This window comes from Quercus lobata, chromosome 3 (assembly GCF_001633185.2).
Source record: "Quercus lobata isolate SW786 chromosome 3, ValleyOak3.0 Primary Assembly, whole genome shotgun sequence".
NCBI lineage: Eukaryota > Viridiplantae > Streptophyta > Magnoliopsida > Fagales > Fagaceae > Quercus > Quercus lobata.
This window is the reverse complement of record NC_044906.1, coordinates 6,192,963-6,213,132: the sequence shown is the minus strand read 5'-3', so window position 1 is coordinate 6,213,132 and position 20,170 is coordinate 6,192,963. Positions and strand designations below refer to the sequence as shown.

The following is a 20,170-nucleotide window of genomic DNA, read 5'->3' as shown; positions in this document are numbered from 1 at the left end:
AACCACCATGAACAATCATATCAATATGGTACTTCAAGAAGCTATCCAACCAAACATTCTCACTAGCTTTCCATAAAAGAGCCAAACCACCACCCCTTCCATCACTCGGGACAGTAAAACATCCCTCAAAATCTAACTTGTCACAAATGCGCTTCATCTAATCCTTTGTCGACCAAGTCTCAGAAAAGAACACAATCGTGGGATCTTGTGCTTGGATAATATCCCCAAGCTCATCAACTACATGATGGTTCCCAAGCCCCCGGCAGTGCCATGCTAAAAGATTCATTGATTTCAGCGAGGCTAAGACCCAGCCTCCACCGCTAAATTCTATGCTGCCTACCCCTTTCTCTTCTTACCCCCAGCTGAAACTTCCAAACCCTCATCAAAGTATCTCTTATTTCTTTTTGTTAGTACAGTAGACCCTACTCCTCTTAACTGTCACTCATCCTCCACGTTGCATGCATGTTCCAATTGCTTAGGTTTCCTCCGCACATTCCTAACTTTGCCTCTGATATTTGCAATCGACTCGTCTAGCTCATCCAATCTGGGTAGCCTCAGGTCAGATATGTTTCCTTGCAAGCCCAATGCATTCTAGGGTTGGGGCCTAGAATTATTGGATATCTCAGACTCAATTCTACCAACCCTACCATTTGGAGCATCAAACCTAGCAATCCCGGCATCAATCTCAGCCAACTGCTCCTCAACCGATTGGACATGAGATCCTGCCATCACAGAGTTAACTTCTATCCTAAGTGCATCACAATCCTGAAAACCCGAAGGCATAGACATAGTCCTTAGGACATTATCGTTATCCATCACATGCTCCATAAATTCAACTCTCTCTACTCCATCATCAAGTCCCTCTCGTCTCTCATCTTCCTTAGTAGTGGGAATAATTTCTTGATTGTCATCGCCTCGGTTCCTCGCATTCCAATCACTGAAATTCTGATCCTCATCCCCACTGTCTTCCTCACAGCACCTTAAGACCCGTACCACTGTTTTCTGGGATAAATTCGGCATGAAAGCCCGAAGCCATGGACCGAATTGCGTATCATCTTCTTTGAGACCCTTCTTGCTCTTCAACCAGACAGGACATTCCCTATCAAAGTGCGTGAGCTTCCCACACCAATAGCATATATTTGGTAGCCTCTCGTATTTAGATGCCATACTCATTCGTCCAGCACCTTTTGTGTAGAATACTATGATCAAAGCATTTAACCAGAGCCCTATTTTCCAATCAAATCAGTGAGGCTATTCTCTTAGCTGAGTTAGCTTCAAAGAGTTAGGGTTGAACTTGAAAATTTCACGTACCCTTTTATTTTAAAAACCTGTGGCCTATGTTCTGTTAGTGTATAGTTTAGACTAGATTAGCCCATTGGGCTTAACCCAGTATATTATACTTGTAGTTTACTCATATTACTTGTACTGCACACATACCTAGCCTATATAAGGCTTTCTATTGTATATTATTATTTACACAAAATATATAGACTATTTAGTCTTTCTCTCTCTCACTTTATATTCTTAACATGGTATCAGAGCCAATGCTTTGACTTTCTGGCACCTATGGTCTTCTACGGCGTCTTTCCGCTGCCCTGGCCTTCGTCCAATACCCACTATCAGAAGTAAGTTACCGTCGTCAAACGCACAACACCAAAAACTCTCGGATCCAGTCTTTCTATCCATCATCCTGCCAACCTAAGAGCACAGATTGATAGATCGCACAATTTCGAGAAAAACCCAACACAAATCAACTCCATCTGGCATCACACGCGCTCCCATGCACCACTAGAAGGTTCGGTCTTGCAGTAACATTCGCCCACGCGCCTACATGTGCCATCGCCCAATCTCATACGCCAGAGACGCTGTCACGCGCCCCATGTGCCATTCACTACTGCGTCGCCACGTCAGCCCTAGTGACATTTGCACACCTCAGCACTATGACGTCAGCCTTAATGACGTCAGCATCTGTTGACCGTTGACTTTGCCACCGATGTTAACCTTGACTGCCATCGTTGACTGAGGTCAAAATTTTTTAAAGGGGCTTATCTTGCTCAGTTTTTCATATAGATTCCATTTTTGGGTTTAGTTTCTTCGTTTGAGGTCCCTAAATCCCTCTTTTTGGTCATTTTCATCATTATGGCTCAACAAAACGAACGAGATATCATACGTCCTATCACCATTATGTTTGATGGTCCTACTAGCTATCATGCATGGTCTCAAAATGCTAAAGATGTGGAGATATGTGACTGGTTCAATTCCTAAGCCAGTACCAAAACCTACGTCCAGTTGCTGAAGATGCCTCTATGACTACTGTTACAACGGATGATTATGAAGAACACCTAGAGGAATGGGAGAGTATTTAGAGTAAGATCTTGTCTTGGTTTATCAATACCTCTATTCCCTCTATTCATAATCTTCTTCCTCATCTTGAGACTATTGAGGCTGCTTGGAAATTTCTGGCCGATCGGTATAACTGCACTAATGATTCAAGCCTGGAGTTCCATATTGAATCAAAACTTTATCAAATGCACCAAGAGAAGGGTCAGTCTATTTCTGAATTTTATTCTCAGACTTCTACTATGTGGGAACAACTGTCTACTACAGATCCTCCACTAGTGTGTTTTAAGGACATTGAGCTTTTTGTCAAATATCGGGATCACCGTAAATTTATGCACTTCATGATGGGTTTAGGATTTTGAGCCTACCAGGGCTTCTCTGCTTAGCCGGTCTCCTACTCCTTCTCTTGAAGTTGCAGTCAAAGAGCTCATTTCTGAGGAGAACCATCGGCCTACTCATCACATGTCATCATCTGATCATGTATTGGCTACACCATCTCTACAGCCTCCCATTGCTGCATTCACTACTCCTTCACAAATAAACTCTCGGTGTCCCACCTCTCAGTCTTCCAAAGGTACTCGTTTCGAGTTTTGCCGTGCCAAAGGCCATGACATCCCAGTTTGTCACAAACTGCAAACATTTATGCAAGAGTAGAATAAAGCTCCTCTTCCTCGAGCAGCTGTTGTTTGTCCTTCAGATCTATCGATTCCTATAGGTCCATCTTTGGCTTCCTCACTTACTACAGGTGATATTGAGGCAGTAATTCAACAAGTTTTATCCCGAACTTCCATTGCCCTTCCTGTCACCTCAGGTAAACAACCTTGGTTTTTTGATACTGCATGTTGTAACCATATAACTCCTGATGAATCCCAATTTTCTGATAAGGCACCCTTAGAACACCCCATCACTATTTACATTGCTGATGGAACTCCTATGACTAGTAGTCATAAAGGAACAATCTCTTCTCCTTGTTTATCCCTTAGTGACACTTTTCATATCCCAAAGTTATCCCTCAATTTGCTTTTTGTTGGTCAACTTTATGAATTAAGCATAGATCTTCTATTTACTTATCATGGTGTAGACGTGCAAGATCCCTGGACGGGTCAAGTGCTTGGAACAGGCCATAAAGTTAGTCGCATGTTTGAGGTTCATGACTTGAAGATTCCTTCACAAGTTGTTTCTGCAACTACTACCACTGCCACCCCCTCACCTAATCTATGGTATGCTGGTCTTGGTCATCCATCCTTATCTCGTCTTCAGTTGTTAGCTTCTTAATGTCATTTAGGTTCAGTTCAATTCCAAAATTTTGATTGTACTTCTTGTCATTTTGGCAAACAAACAAAATTGCTCTTTAATAATAGTGACTCATTTTCTTTTGCACCTTTTAATCTTATATATTCTGATATTTGGGGTCCTGCACCTGTTCCTACTGAGGGGGGATTTAGATATTTTGTCATATTTATGGATGATTTTTCTCGATATACTTGGATTTATCTGCTTCACCATAGGTCTGAACTTGTGTCTATTTACCAAACATTTCATAAAATGATTGAAACACAGTTTAATCGCACTGTCAAAATCTTTCGATCAGATAATGCTCAAGAATATAATAATAAATCTTTCCTATCCTTTTTAGACAGTCATGGTATCCTTCCTCAGTGGTCTTGTCCTTACACCTCTCAACAAAATGGTCGTGCAGAACGAAAACATCATCACATTCTTGATGTTGTTCGCACCCTTCTCATTTCTGTCTCTCTTCTTGAGTGCTTTTAGGGTGAGGCCGCACTCACTGCTGTGTACACCATTAATCGTATTCCTTCACCAACTACACACAATAAATCACCATTCGAGCTTCTCTATGGTCAAACCCCTGATTACGCCTCTCTTCAAATTTTTGTTTGTGCTTACTTTTTCTCTCTTCCTCCTCATGAACAAACAAAGCTCCAGCCTCGTGCTTATCTCTGTTGTTTCCTTGGTTATGGTGTATCTCAAAAGGTGCTTCGCTACTATGATCCCATTTCTCATCGCCTTCGTGTCTCCCGTCATGTTGAGTTTTGGGAACATCGTCCTTTCACGAGTCTTTAGCAGTTTCCTGCATCCTCTTCCTCAGAGTCTCCCATTTTTATTGATCTTTTCCTCCCTCTCTTTCCTGAAATTGTAGAGGATTCTTCTACATCGGCTGCCTCTCCAGACGACTAGTCTCCGATTCTGTCCTCGGCATATGACCCGCCTGTCTTGGATCTTATGGCACCACCCTTTCCTGAGTCTCTTGTTGGTCTTGAACTTCGTCGTTCCACTCAAGTAAGCATTCCTCCCCCTTATCTCACTGATTATCACTGCTCTTTTGCTTTTGCCACCCTCTATAAATCTCACACCTATCGTAAGGCCCATACTGACCCTCTTTGGCAGCAAGCTATGAACGAAGAACTAAATGCCCTTCATAAGAATCACACTTGGGATATGGTTGATTTGCCTCCTGGTCAATCTTTAGTAGGTTGTAGGTGGGTTTACAAGATCAAGACCAAGGTTGATGGATCTGTTGAATGATACAAGGCTCGCCTCGTTGCCAAGGGCTTTACTCAAAAGTATGGCATTGACTATAAGGAAACATTTGCTCCTGTTGCTCGCCTTACATCTGTCAGATGTCTTATTGCTGTGGCTACTATTTGCTGTTGGCCTCTTTATCAAATAGATGTGAAGAATGCTTTCCTCAATGGAGACCTCCAAGAAGAAGTGTACCTGTAACCACCCCCCAGCTATCCACACTCAGGCAGTCAAGTTTGTCACCTTTGCCGTGCTCTTTATGGCCTCAAGCAAGCTCCTTGAGCTTGGTTTGAAAAGTTTAGCTCAGTTGTTGCTCAACAGGGTTTCACTTCGAGTCCTCATGACACTGCTCTCTTTGTCCGAAGATCCTCTGCTGGTATCACTCTTATTCTTCTTTATGTTGATGATATGATTATTACTGGAGATGATTCTGCAGGTATCCGCTCTCTTCACCACTTCCTTAGTCAGCATTTTGAGATGAAAGATCTAGGCATTCTCAGCTATTTTCTTGGGCTTGAGGTTACCTAATCCTATGATGGATACTATCTTTCTCAAACTAAATATGCTTCTGATCTTCTCTCCAAAGCCAGTATCACCGACAACAAGACTGTTTCCACTCCCTTGGAATACAATGCAAAGCTCACACCCTTGGATGGTGAACCTATCTTCGACGCTACTCACTATCGTCAATTAATTGGTAGTCTGATCCATCTCACTGTTACTCATCCGGATATTTCACATGTCGTGGATATGGTTAATAAGTTCATGGATGCCCCTCATTCTGTCCACTAAGCTGCCGTTCTTCGGATTCTCAAATATGTCAAGGGCACACTTTATCATGGTCTCCACTACTCCTCTCTGTCTTCTTTCGAGCTTCATGCTTATTCAGATGCGGACTGGGCATGTGATCCGACAGATCGATGCTTTATCACAGGTTTCTGTTTCCTATTGGATACTCTCTTGTCTTGTGGCGTAGTAAGAAGCAGGATGTGGTTTCTCGTTCCAATACTGAGACTGAGTATCGTGCCCTTACTGACACCACCTGCGAGCTTGTCTGGCTTCGCCGGCTCTTGGCTGACATGGATGCTCCACAGCCCACTGCCACTCCTCTTTATTGTGACAATCGTAGTGCTATCTACATTGCTCATAATGATGTTTTCTATGAATGCACCAAGCACATTGAGGTCAACTGCCACATCACTCGCCAGCATCTCAAGAAAGGCAATCTCAAATTGTTCTCCATCTCCTTTGCTGACCAGCTTGCTGATATCTTCACCAAGTCTCACCCACTTGGTCGTCTTCAAGATCTTATATCCAAACTTCAATTGGCTTCCTCCTTGCCACCTTGAGTTTGAGGGAGGATGTTAGTGTATAGCTTAGACTAGATTAGCCCATTGGGCTTAGCCCAGTATACTTTACTTGTAGTTTACTCATATTACTTGTACTGCACGCATACTTAACATATATAAGACTCTCTATTGTACATTATTATTTACACAGAATATACAGACTATTCAATCTTTCTCTCTCTCACTTTATATTCTTAACATGTTCAAATGTTCAATACTTCAAGGGTTGAAGGGTTGTGGTTCATTCCGTGATTATTGAGGTGGGTTTTGATTGGAATTCGTGACCTTTCGAGGATATGGGTAGCTAGCGGTGCGTTCGGGGTTGCAAGGCAGGTGTTCGATGATTGTGAGAGATGTGGTTTCTTGGGGTTCCATTATTTCTGGATATGTCGTATATGTTATAATATGTTGCTTGGTATGTCCCTTTAGTGCTTCAATCTATATGCCGATTTAGTTTACATAAATGTTAGTAGACCTTATTTAAACTGTTTAAAAGCATTACAAACCATGCAGAACATAGTCTTATTGGTTTAGTCGATCTATTTGGTTTTACCTAGTTCCTTATTGAAATTCAAGGGCTAGCTCGACTAGCTAGCTGTTACTTACAACAAGTACCCCAAAGACCTTCCATTCTTATATGTGATATCACTTTGCTCAGCAAAGAAGCACATGAAGAGACACTATGACTACATTCTCAATTTTTCAATTAGAAAAATGTAAAACCATGACTGAATTGAAACAGCTACACGGGCTGATGATCACTAGCAGTGGGATCCACACATGGTGTGAAAGAGAAGTCTCATGAGACCATCTCGTAGGCAAAGTGGTGAACTAGTGCAAGACAATTGGGAAAATAATTGCAACTCTAACAGAAAGGATGCACCTAAAGCAAACCGTGGCAGAACTTGAGATCAATGTGGTTGTGGCATGAGTTTCAAATTTTTGCTAGAGATAGAGGGGCTAGGTTAGGATTTGAAATTTTAAATTAGGACAATTTGTAATTAACATTTATTGGCATGGGTCATTTTGTCAATCGAAAAAACTATCACATTTATGCCATATTGCTTGTGTACAATGAAGAATTGATTAAGCTACATGTAGCCTGAAATCCAACTTTAATAAACATGACAAACGGGAAGGGAAAAAAAAGAGAAAAGAGAAAAAAAAAAAAAAAAAAAAAAAAAAAAAAAAAAAAAAAAAAAAAAAAAAAGGAAATTCCTATTAAACTGTACCTATATCGGTAGGAAATTGAAGAACCAAAGAAAATAAAGAATCATATTTGTCTCTTTCACAAATGCCAGTTGTGGAAATTGAAATTTCAATGGACGCATCCATGGACTCTCTGTAAGGACCACCACAATTATGATATGGAGGGTGGCATTTATTTTCCTCAATGAAAGTGATGGGTATTCAATTACAGATAAATTTTTTCCCTAAGAATGTAATCAGGATGAGCGGGATAACTGCAATCTACACAATAATAAAACCAATATTTTGGATTTCGTTTTTCCTCACAAATATCACAATAATATTCTTCAGAGTCATCTTCAAGAGTGTATTAGAGAGCAAAGAGATGCTCATGTTGTTCATACCTTGTGCTACTTGGTAGTGTAGCACATTTAAAGTGTAGAGCAAAAGGACGATTTGCACAGTGGAATACATATCCTTTGGAATCACAAACACTACAATTCCCAGTGATTGTTGCATTGGAGAGGATAAGTTCGTGCCCATAACCACCATGGGTCCACTTATCTGAGGTCAAACTACAGTTGATATCAAGGTCAAAGTTGCATCTGTGACAATTATAGGCGAAGCCGTTGCACCAACGAGCACAAGCATTAAACGAGAATTTTTTATCATAATAAGGTGGCTCAGAGAGGGTGGGTGTTGATGAAGTGGGTGCCACTTCTTTGTAGGTAACTCAACACAAAATTTATGGAGATTGAAGGCACAACATTGCGTACAACTGTAAAATGGAGTCGAGATGGGCCTTATGCACCCGTCACACTTCTTGTTGCTTTTGAGCTCATGGGTGAGGGTTAATTCATGTTCATGAAAAAAATGTTTAATTTCTGTAGCTATTTCAATTCCTGCTTCTCCCATGATTTTCTTCTTAACTTCATAAGCTACTGAGTCAGTGGATTCATGGAACTCAAGATTATCATGTTTAAGCGTAGTTGTTGGCTCAATGGACTCCTTATCTTCATCTTTCAACACATTTATGTTATCCTCGATTTCACCATCTGCTGCGTAATTGAGGTGGGCAACATAAGTGCAGCTCGAGCAATAGTAAAACCCATAATTTGTGTCCACCTTTTCAACACAAAGTTGACAAATCTGATGGTCGGGTTGGACCTGAAGAGAATAAGTGAGTTTGAGAATGTGTTCGTGACATACATGTTTGACGGTGTGATGTAAAGAAGCACATATTGGATGAACCCAAAATGCACATGTGATACATAAGTAGGGCATGTCCTTGCCTTCTTTGCCACAAGCATCACAAGTGAACGTGATTAACTTCCATAAGAGGGTCAATGAATGATCATGAATCTGAACTTTTTCCTTGGTGGTTGCAAGTCGTAGCAGAGGAAATGGCCATGTCCAACAACTAAGTAGTGGTGCCGTGGTGGTGAGCTTCGTACTTTTGTTTGGTTATTGATGGCCCAATTTGGCTTGAGAGAGTCTTGGGTTGAGACCCGTTTCGGCACAAAGTTGATTGTTGGTAAATGACTCAATAAATATATCCAGCTTATGTACTTCTTTTCCCCCTAGTAGTTAAATAAAGGATCCAGCTTATATACCATTTTTTCCCCTAAGCAAAATAAAAAATAAGGAAAGAGGGGCTGTGATGTCTTAATAATATGACAAAATTTTCTTAATATTTCTTCTTACATAATTGATTGATTTTTAGATATGATTATTTTGGAACACTTCTTTGGCAAAAGTCACTTTAATAGGTATTGTTAATAAGTATGTAGTAATACATGCGTCTGACCAAGAATCTACCGTTTCATTATAATCTAGTATGTAATTTGGATTTTCTTTTCCCTATTTGTAACACTTCTTATAAAACTTTATTTCTTAAAAATAAATCTTAACTATCAAAATTAAAACAAAGTAAAGCTAGAATATGATTTGTAAAATTCATTATTTAAAGCATAATATATAATAATAACTTATTGTCTTATTTATGACCAATTTATGACCCAGGGGAGTAAGTTTAGGTGTAAGGGAGAAAATGAATTGTTTAACGATGATAGGTTATCAATAAATGATTTCAGAGTAAGAAAAAGTATATGCGGTTTAATGGTCACTAGTTATAAGAGTTATTTTTCTTATTACTTTTCTCTGTTTGAGACATAAGGTCAAGGTTTTGTAAGTCTTCTATTCCAAGACTTCATTTGAAGCCTCTTAGTCTTAATTGTGTATCAGCCTTTCCCAAAGAGTCATTTGAGTCATAAAATGTAGAAAAACCTTCTAAATGATATGTTTTTTTTTTTTTAGAGAATCCTTCTAAATGATTTTGAAGCAACCTAGCGGACAACATAAATCTATGACTATAATTGAAATCAGATTCACTTGCACTCTCGCTTCTGATGAAAATTTCTTCTACATATGAAGAGAATACGATCCTTGTCCTAAGACACAACTCTGTAGCATAAATTCTAAACCAGTTGGAGAAAAGTGCATATCTTAGCAATTAAAACCTGCACCAACCTTAATTACATAGTCATTTTCAATGTTCCTTAAGCCCCTGCTCCAGCATTAATATGTGGCTGATATATGCAACAGTCTTAATTCATGAACAAAAACATTCTTCTAAATGTGCACCATATCTTAGATTTTAGAACTGAACATGTTTCACAAACAGACTAAAATTACTTAAAAATGGATCTTAAAAGGTAGAGAGTATTCCCTCAAACGAGAAGCAATTTCAAGTTTTAAACTTGCCAAAATTAGAATAGACTTGACTGAACTCAACAGTCTTAAAATATATTTATTTGGAGCAATCTACAGAGATATATTTTGCCATTCAGTTATATATAGAAACATATATCTGCAAAGTCACTAAACAGCAACCTGAACCACATTTTTCCTAGAGCTTCTCTTATCTATGTTAAGCCCTCGACTAAAACTAGATTAGTCCATACGGATAAATTCATTGGTCTTCAAAATCAGTAGGTATATATGTTCACCAACAATTGAAGACTTCTTAGTCACCTTTTCTTCACAATACCTTCCAAAATCCCATCAATTCCAAAAGAACCAGAAAATTGTTGGTTGTCAACTGGACCAGGCAGCTGGAATGAGATAGAGAAGTGCCCTGGTGGGCATAGATTCTGTGATTGCATCTGAAAAATTTGGGAGTTCTTGCACACTATTTTTTCACCAGTTGTTGTTACTCCCTTTATAACTATCTTTCCATCAGGTTCAACCTCACAACTGAAATCCTCTGCAGTCAGAAATGATGGCCAGACTCAATAACCACAGAAAGATGAATATTAGAAGCTAGCAGTAGGAATGAGATAACCCGATCATGATTTTCCAAGCATATGAAACTCAAATGTTCAGAACAAGTAAATTAGATAATTTGTGAAAGTCTAAAGTAAAGGATTATAGACAGAAATGAATTAATGTACAGAGATCAGATGTAAGAACAATTCTAATTTGTAGCGAGTCCAAACCAAACCAATGTCAAGAGGTATGCAGTTATGCCAGCAAGCTAATGACCATATCACACGATCAATACCCGTGTTCCTCATCTATATAAAATAACGCATAAAAGGCCAAACAATAAACTAAAGTTCATACAACATTATTTAAAAATAAAAATTGCCTTAACAACATTTTATTAGCAAGAATTTCAAAATTCAATAATTGAACATAGTTTACAGGTTGAATGAAACTTACTCTCATCCCTTGTTACACCCGGAAGGGAGACACGAAAAAAGTAAGAATCATCAGATTCACCAATGTCCATTGGTCCTACAACTGGTCCTATCTTTCCCATAGCTGCACTCCCAGTCAGTGCAACCCCAACTTTAGTGGCAGCTACAGCATTGTTCCACTCTTCTCGAGTTGAAAGAGAAGGGAGAAATATCATAGCTGGCCCAACTTTTTCCACAGTCTCACTATTCTTTTTGGTTGTTGATGAAGCAGTATAGCTGTGTGGTGTAGGTGGACCAATGTATGGCACACTATTGAGAGGTGCCACATGAAGAACAGTTTGCCTAGGATTTAAAGGGTCTGGCTCAATGTTGTCACTTCTAGATCTCCCACCCCTGCAAGAAGATCTTAAGTCCATCAGGGATTGCAAATATGGTGTAATATGATCCCGTTAAAATTGTAGCATGATTTAAGAATGCATTAATAATTTCAAATTTTGTGCTAAAAAAATTTTGGTGTTCCAGAAACAATGATGTTCACATCACATGAATTGTCTAGATAAACCTAAGTTCTGAAAATAATTAACATAGGAATTGCATTTTAGAATAAGTGAATAACTATATTTATCAGTATTTGTTATCCCTACCTGAATTGTGTCAATAATAATCCCTGATTTGTTCAAGTTGGTATCATTATCTTGTAATAAATAAGCTTGTGCAATAAGTGATGCATCACAAAATAGGAAAATAGAGAGAAACGAGGAACAAAAAGAGCAATAGAACAAACCCTAGGCATCACCATTCACCACCTAAGGGGGTTTGGCATCACCACCTAAGGGGATTTGGCATCACCACCAAACAAAGGGGACAAAGGAAAAGACATTCTCAACTCATCATAATTAATTTTTATTCAAATTTAATTGTCTTTCACGATTACATGAGTACCAGTTAAATAGTTTTTAGGGATTATACTAATATGGAAAACATCTAATCAAATCCCTAAAAGCCGTCAACATTAACAACCAAATTTAAATTCAAAAACAAAATTAATTGCAAATTAAAACATAAAATCTTGGTTCCCTGCATCAATAAGTTAACCACCAGCATCATCTGTGACTCTTTAGTTTGCAACACGCATAATAATTCTTATATCACATCAACCAATTTAACCTTGGCATAAACACCAAAGACTGAAATTAAACAATTCAAAAAATTTAGTTCGTACCATAATATGTTTGCAATACGATTGACAGTTTACATAAATATAAAAGTCTTAGTCTTTTCTCAAATAACAGATATCAAATAAATTTTGCACAAAATTGCATCCCAATGTCAGCAGGTGGAAGTGATTTTAATAATGTCCCTTCGATGATTAAAAAAAAAAACTCTAAGAAGATTTTTTTTTTGAGAAACCAGACTGGAAACCCAGCCTGGGCTTTTATTAAACCAACAAAAACCTTAAGTAACATCAGCAAGAGCCAAGTGAATAATGTCCCTCAGAATGTCTTCTAACCACACTTGAAAATCTAAACCAACATTGACTTTTTTTGCCAAAGCATCAGCAACTTTGTTACAAATATGTTTAACATGACAAAAATCAGAGAACCTCAACTGGGCTGTTTGATGAAGAATATCGTCAACAATATGCCCATACATGGATTGGTCTGCTGTATCAGCTTTGATAGCTTGGATCACTACCTCTGAATCACCTTCAAAGATCACCTCGTGGAGGCTTAATTCAGATAATGTGGATCACTACCAGCCTATTTAACTGAAGTCCTAGCTTAACTATCTGCAAGTAATATGGATAATGTTTTCCTTTCTTGATTAATAAAAGATATCACCTTATATTAGCTGAACAAGGCTATCCATATAAAGGGAGAGGTATTAGTTCCATCCTTAAGATGGCCCCCACTGTATACACTACTGTCACCAACTCACCGTGCCAAAAACGAAAAACCCTTATATACATAATACAATAATGGAGGAAAAAGATCGAGAAATTGGCTGTAACATATTCAGACAAACAGTTTAGTGTAGCAGCTCACAGTGGAAGGTAACTTTGGAACGGAACAATTGGTGCTGGCAGTTTACTAAAAATGTTTCCACTATAATATGACTAACTAATTGTATATATTCATACTGATCCTTGTCCTGATTCAATGAAGTTGGAATTTTAATTAGGATTTTTTAAAAAAATTGATAATTACACCAGCATCCAGTGGATTTTAAACCCACAACCTCACCCTCCACATTGCTCTTACATGGCGAGGAGATTCCATTTAAGTTATAACTCATGGGCACCACAACTTTGCTATTTTTATAGTCTTAGATCCCCTACATAAGTTAATGGTGCCGTGCCAAATCTTTGGTTACATGGTGAATTCTGTTTAGTAACCATTTCTCCATAGAGAACAGAATGTTCTCCTTTTAATGTAAATCACATACCATATCTGCAAATCAAGAACATTGATTTCCTCCATTTCCAAATATATGATTTCTACTAATCACATTGTTGAAACATCACATTTTTTCTGAATCCAAAAAAAAAAAAAAGCACCTTTTTTTCTTTTGATAAGTTACACATGCCTAGTAGGTCTTCATGCCACAACCTCACCCTCCCCCACATTCTTAAAGTCACTTTCCACAACTTAAGATAATTCTTACAATATATGTGCCTAGGACAAAAACTAAAGAATGAAAAACAATTGCCTGGAGTAATGCACTTAATTTATAAACAGTGAGATTCTTTAATATCTCCGACAAAATCTATCTCATTCAACGATGCATCAATAGAAAATCTTAAAATGAGAACTATTTATGGACAAAAACCTAAAAGACCTACAAATAAACCAAAAAACTACCCAGGTGATATTGCGACAAGATAAATCATCCAACTGAAGTTGTACTGCATTACAAAATCAATCTATTTTGTAAAGGATGTTCCTTATCAACCTTCACACACACAGAGATACTCAGTTTACTACTCATGCAGACCACACAACAAGAAATATCATTTGACAATATCGCGTATCATACAAACACTTCAAGAGGATGGTTTCCCATCGAAACCTAAAACACCTTCTGGTCATAATCAGGAAGGCTGGTTTTCTGGTAAATTGTAGACCCGATTCAATCACATTATCCTAATGAATTCACAGTCTTCATCTTCATCTCTATCTTCTTCTTGCATATTGAGAACCCAATTCAATCACATTTCCCATTGCAGGTGAGATATGCTTTCCTTGGGCAAATTATGCCCAAGTATATTTAACATCGACTAGAGGTTTTCTAGGGCTAAAACCTATAAGCTTGACTTTAAAACAATTCATGTTATCAAGAGGCAATTTTCTGATCACTTCAACTTACTATTTCCTTTCCAAATTACTCATGCATCATTTATTTGTTTTCCACAAATTCACCCTTCTGATCAGATGATGAATTTTTTTCCTAAAACAGAAGTGCCAATTTATGTAATGAATATTTAGGAGAGCGTTCACATTAGTGACAGATAATCATATTGAAGCCAGAAGTGTATAGACAGTAATTGCCTATAATCCATGTCTGGAAGTTAAAGTTGTTGATATGTGTGTGAGGAGTGTGTTCTTGCACAGATGAATGACTAGGTAGGTGCAAGAACCTCCACTTTCTTGTACATGTCTTTGCTGCCCGCATGTGAACACATGCTCCCGGTGGATCTTGAATCCACAACCTCCACCTCCAATTTGCTCTTACAAGGGAGGAGGTGCCATTTGGGATAGAGCACATTGGCATGCCTGTGAGCACATGCGCTATTCACAAAGGAAAGAACCTACATTCCACTCTCCCCAAACAGCTAAAATTATAGGAAAAAAAGGAAAATGTCAAATCATAAGATGATTCCCATTTTTATTAACTTTATAAGGAGAAGTACGACTTCAAAACTATAGTGCTGAAAATATACCTCCAAGGACATGATTCCTTCAATCCCTAAGATGGAGTTGGAGCCTTTCAACTTATACCAAAAAGCAACTAGTGCTTTCTTCTTCAAGGTTTCACTTTGATCATGATGTGGCAATTTCCTTTAAATGCATATTTAACTTAGGAGGCCATGGAAGTGACTCATGTTTCCAAACAGGACCTCGGTTGGCACTTTTTAATTAGTTGCGAAAAAGTTTTGTGGAAATACAAATATGGAGAACACCTGTTCCTACAATCTTATGCTTAAGTTAATTTTCTACAGAATAATTATGAGTTTGTTCAACATCTTATCACCTAGTGGTAGGGAAATCCCACAATGTATAGCCTTATGTTTTGTTGTCATTGAAATGGCTTAAATGAAACGGGGCTGACTGCCCTGTGGAGGTTTTTTTTTTTTTTTCCCAAAACTTAATCAGACTTCCCTATTTGGTTCATATTTCCTAAGCAACTTTGTACAATCTATCATCTTTTCCAAACTAAAATGATGAAAATTTTACAACAGCAAAAGCAAATCTTTTTCAGGGCATTTGCTGACAAAATGATAATTCAAAGAAAAAAAAGGGATCCTAATTGACCTGTTTGGTCACAAAAACTACCAATATAGGTTACAAAACTAGGAGAGAAATATGTAATGACGTGTCGTTCTTGATAATGCAAGAGAATATATTGAGTGGTCCATTTGGTAACAAAAGTACAACAATTTTAGGCTTCCAATGATGGGAAACATATCTTTATCGGCCCATCTGGCGTCAAAAAACAAAAATTTTCAATGTTTCCCCAAATAGAAGACTTCAAAAATTCGCGGGAAACCCAATTAGTAAGTGTAAGACACCATCAAAAATTGTTTCCAAATTAATTTCCACATTACAGGCAATTTTCAGGACATTTAAAGATTGTATTTCTTTAGCAGGATTTAAAGATTGTATTTCTTTAGCAGGATTGCGCCCTACTAACTACTGCATGAGACCCAAAAACAACAATAAAACAAAAACGAAGTTCATTCCCATCTGTTACAAAACAATACTTGAATAAAACTAATTTTCATTCACACTACCAAACAGGCCCTAACCCTCCCAAAACAAATCAGCCACTACTTGTACTATAATGGAAAAATCAGATTCAAAAATCAACCATTAAACTGAACAACTCTTTAGAGAAACAACACCAACTAATTCCTTTTTTCTTTTCCAATCATTACATTTCCTTGCAAATTGCTCTATGCAATCAACAAGACCAACACTAATAACAATTAACAATAATAAAAATGAGATCTTTGTAACATTAAGAAACTTTCTTCACAACCATTACACAGTAAATGGAGTCTAATTAAACAACAAAAATTAACATCAAGCATTGACAATCATTACTCTAAAAGGAAAAAAAAAAAAAATACCCATTACTGTATCAACATCACAAAGCATGGCATTTACCAAGAAGACCCAAAAAAGACCAAATACCAAATTACACAAAGAAAGTTGGGCATTCAAAAGGACATGCATTAATCTAAGTTTGTATATATGAATAAAGATATGAATCTATGCATGCATGTATGATGAAGATGTTTACATATTTATGAATGTATTTACTAATTTACCTGATAGAGGAAGCCATAGTTGGAGCAGAGAACTGAGTTTTTTTTTGGTGGGGAGTGGTTGCAGAGGCGAGTTTTTTGGGAGCTCTGTAAGATTTTGGGCTGAGAAAATCAAATGGCTATTGTTTTCTTTTTTTCCTTTACTGTTTGGTCAAGGTCTTATATAGATGGAGTAGACCTTGGGGGTGGAATCGGGTGCTTCAGAAGTATCGTATTCTCCTGGGGTTTAAAGGGTGTGTGTAATAAGAGAGAAGAAAGAGTTGGAGAGATTAGGAGGAAAAAAAAAAGGGACAAATTTCGATTTTAGTATTTAAGTTTTTTTTTTAATATTTTTAAAAAATTTCTTTAAATGATTGGTTATGTTAATTTAATTTTTAGAGTTTAAAAAAGAAAGTAATCTTATCTTCTTCTTTTTTAAAATTAATTATTAAAATCATACTAATTAATAATTATATCTAATGTGATTTGGAAAAAAGTAAAACTTAGATAATGTACTTTAGGTTGTGTTCTTAAATTTTAGCTAGCTATATGAATTATATAATTCAACAAACAATATTAAATGGCGAATTTAGGGGGGTGGGGTGGGGAAGAAGAAGAAAGAAATAACAACGAGAATGAAATCTTTTAAAGAGAGAAAATTTTAGAGAGAAGGAGTGTGTATTGTTGGTTAAGCCAAATTTCTTCTAAGGAAATCATGGTGACCATAGGCCATAGTTTGTTTGCACACCTGATGGGTTGACCTAGCCCATTATAATATTTTGCCAAAGGGATGCCTTGCTTTTTGAATGGCATAGTGAGAAAGTTGTAGATGAAAGTATGGAACTATTTTATAATTATGATCAACATTGATTTGAGAAGGAAAATCTGAATTATAGTTTAATTGAGGCCAAATTTCTTTCTTCTGAGATTTTTAGTGAGAAAATCTCGGGGTTGGAGAGATACCCAACTGGACTTTTTTCACAGGCCAAAATATAAAACACTAAAAAGCAAATAAAAATGACTGAAATTTAAGCAAGAAACTCAAGGAATGATATCTAAAATATTGTATATTAGTTTTACCCTTTTGAAAATACTTTCAATTCAATATAACCCCTTTTTTGTAAATGTATATCATGCAACAAGTGCATGTATCTACCCTCTCACGGCATGTGAATTCCATTAGAGAAACAACATGAGGTGATTCATGGACCCAATAGGAAAACAGTATGTGGCGAAAACAGTTGTTGAACCATCTTCACAATAAACGTCACGATTGGAAATTCGAGGTTGCATGCAATTACAAAATGCCCTAACGGAAATGGGTGCAACTAATGGGAAATAAGGTCATCAAGTATCTTTATCCATAATCAGCGCAGACTATTAATATCATCAGGATGCTTGGTAGAAAGGATGGATGACCCCAATTCAAAGGGGATTTTTAGAGCACAGGAACTTAATACATGAAACAGATTGACATTCACATGAATTTACACTAGACCATTATATATGCATGTTTCCGAACATTTTGTCCATGATTCCAACATCTTTGACATGCCCCATGATCAAATCATTTGTGTGGTTGCAATCTCAAAGGTCATGTGGGAATCCTACAAATACTATCGGGCTGATGAATTTGAGAGGTATGAAAGACACGCCTAAAACACTTCTAGTTACAAGTAAGAAAAAATTTGTATTGCTAATTTAAGAAATCTATTGATTTTGCTTGAAATGTTGGTACTTTTACTCTCTGATGCTGTGCGAGAGTTGAGTAATCCACCGGTGGCCATTTCTAATATTGTATATGGGATCTGTCATAAATTACAAGTTTTTCGGTCTATGCAAATGTTACATGTTAAGTGGGGAGGTAATAAACCAGTGCATATTTTAGCAAAATATGTCATTAGGATTGGTAGTTTTATAACTTGGGTAAAAGAGAATCCATCTTAAGTTGGGTTTGGCTCAAGATATATTGAATTTATTTCCATCTTAATAAAGTTACTTGTCTTTTCATAAAAAAAGGAGAAGTTTTAGCCAATACCACAATGATGCTATCTTGAGCGGTACAGTATTTACTCATGCAAGTTCTCATGAGTTAGTGCAAAACATGTTGTCATTAATCTTGTGCATCATCAATTAATAGTATTATTAACTCTTTCTCTAAAAATTTGTTACACGTTGTGTGTTAATTTGAAAATAAGAATGGAGGTTTAAGTCTTTTTTCTTATATTTTTATAATTTGATAGTTAGGGGAGAAGAGATTTAAACCATGAACATTTTTGTTTGAAACACTCAAAAATGTCAATTGAGTTACAAAACTCTTGGCTCAATTTATTATTTTTATTAAAAGTTGAAATGGTTTAATGCCTTTATCAAAATTGCTAAACATGGCAAACTCTACTAAAGAGCTTTTGACAGCCCAAAGAGTGTGACAGGTAAAATTGAAATGCGTCTTCAAACTCTTCTAAATAAATCTAAACCAACCACCTCTTAGGCATATTGCTACCTCTCGAGCACATAAATGCTTGGGGTATTAGGAGGAGTAGGGTTTGAGTAGCAGTATTAGAACTTCTAACCCCAAAAAATTTATATATAGAAAAAAAAAAAAAAAGAAAAAAAAAAACTCTTTTATATAAATCTTCCAAAACAAAAATAAGAAATTCAATACAAGGTGATAAAGGTAAGATAGCTTTAAACTTATTAGACAATACTAGTCTCATCACAAGCGCGTGCAATAAGGCTTTTTTTTTTTTCTTTTTTTTTTTGAGATTAGTGTCATAACTTTTCGAAGTGAGATAAAATTTGAGGAAATCAAAGGAAAAGTTGAAAGAGATTCAAAAAAGTGAAATCAGTAGAAAATTGCGGAAAAAAAAATACACAAACTTAAAAAACAATCATTTCAACAATGTAAAAGGAAACAAACCTTTTTGAAATTGGAGATGGTGATGAAGTGAGTAAAATATTAAGGCAATCCAAAAGCGTATGTAAAGAAATGTGTGAAATATATCTAAATAGAGATGGGGTGAACTAATTTTTAGAAAAAAGATATGTGAAACGTAGTTATTGGCACTTTAAAATTGTTTCTAACCGTTTATAATTATTAAAAAAAAAAAAAAAAAAACAAGTTTTAATTAGTTAACCAAAACTTTTGGCCAATTTGTTTTGGTAATTAGGGAAAAAAAACCCCATAAATTTTAGTATTAAAAAGGGAGATATAAAAGAGGCCAAAATTTAGGAATTTAAATTTGAAATGTGGATAGGAGAAACATGGATGGAAAAACTATTTTTTCAAATTATCTAAAATTTTGGAGTTTTAAAATCAGTAATTTTACATATTTAACCCTACTGAAAGTTCAAAAACGTGTAAAAACACCTTTGAACGTTTAGACCCCCAAATAACAACTTAATCAATTCAAGCAATATGTCAAACAACTTGTGTGCGGAAACTTAACATATGCTATCACACGAAATTGATTAAATACTATCTAAGCCATAACAGATTAAAATCCACAGCAGATAAATAT

The 20,170-nt window shown here is 36.6% G+C and overlaps 1 protein-coding gene across 1 annotated transcript; it reads right to left on the bottom strand.

Moving 5' to 3' along the window:
* Positions 1-10,260: 10,260 nt before the first annotated feature.
* Positions 10,261-16,810, bottom strand: LOC115979397 (alpha-crystallin domain-containing protein 22.3-like). Its single transcript, XM_031101423.1, has 3 exons — positions 16,674-16,810; positions 11,145-11,515; positions 10,261-10,686 (listed from the first exon to the last, which is right to left on the bottom strand). The coding sequence occupies exons 1-3, from the start codon at positions 16,688-16,690 to the stop codon at positions 10,451-10,453; spliced, it is 624 nt and encodes a 207-aa protein (XP_030957283.1). The 5' UTR covers positions 16,691-16,810; the 3' UTR covers positions 10,261-10,450.
* Between the last annotated feature and the right edge of the window lie 3,360 nt (positions 16,811-20,170).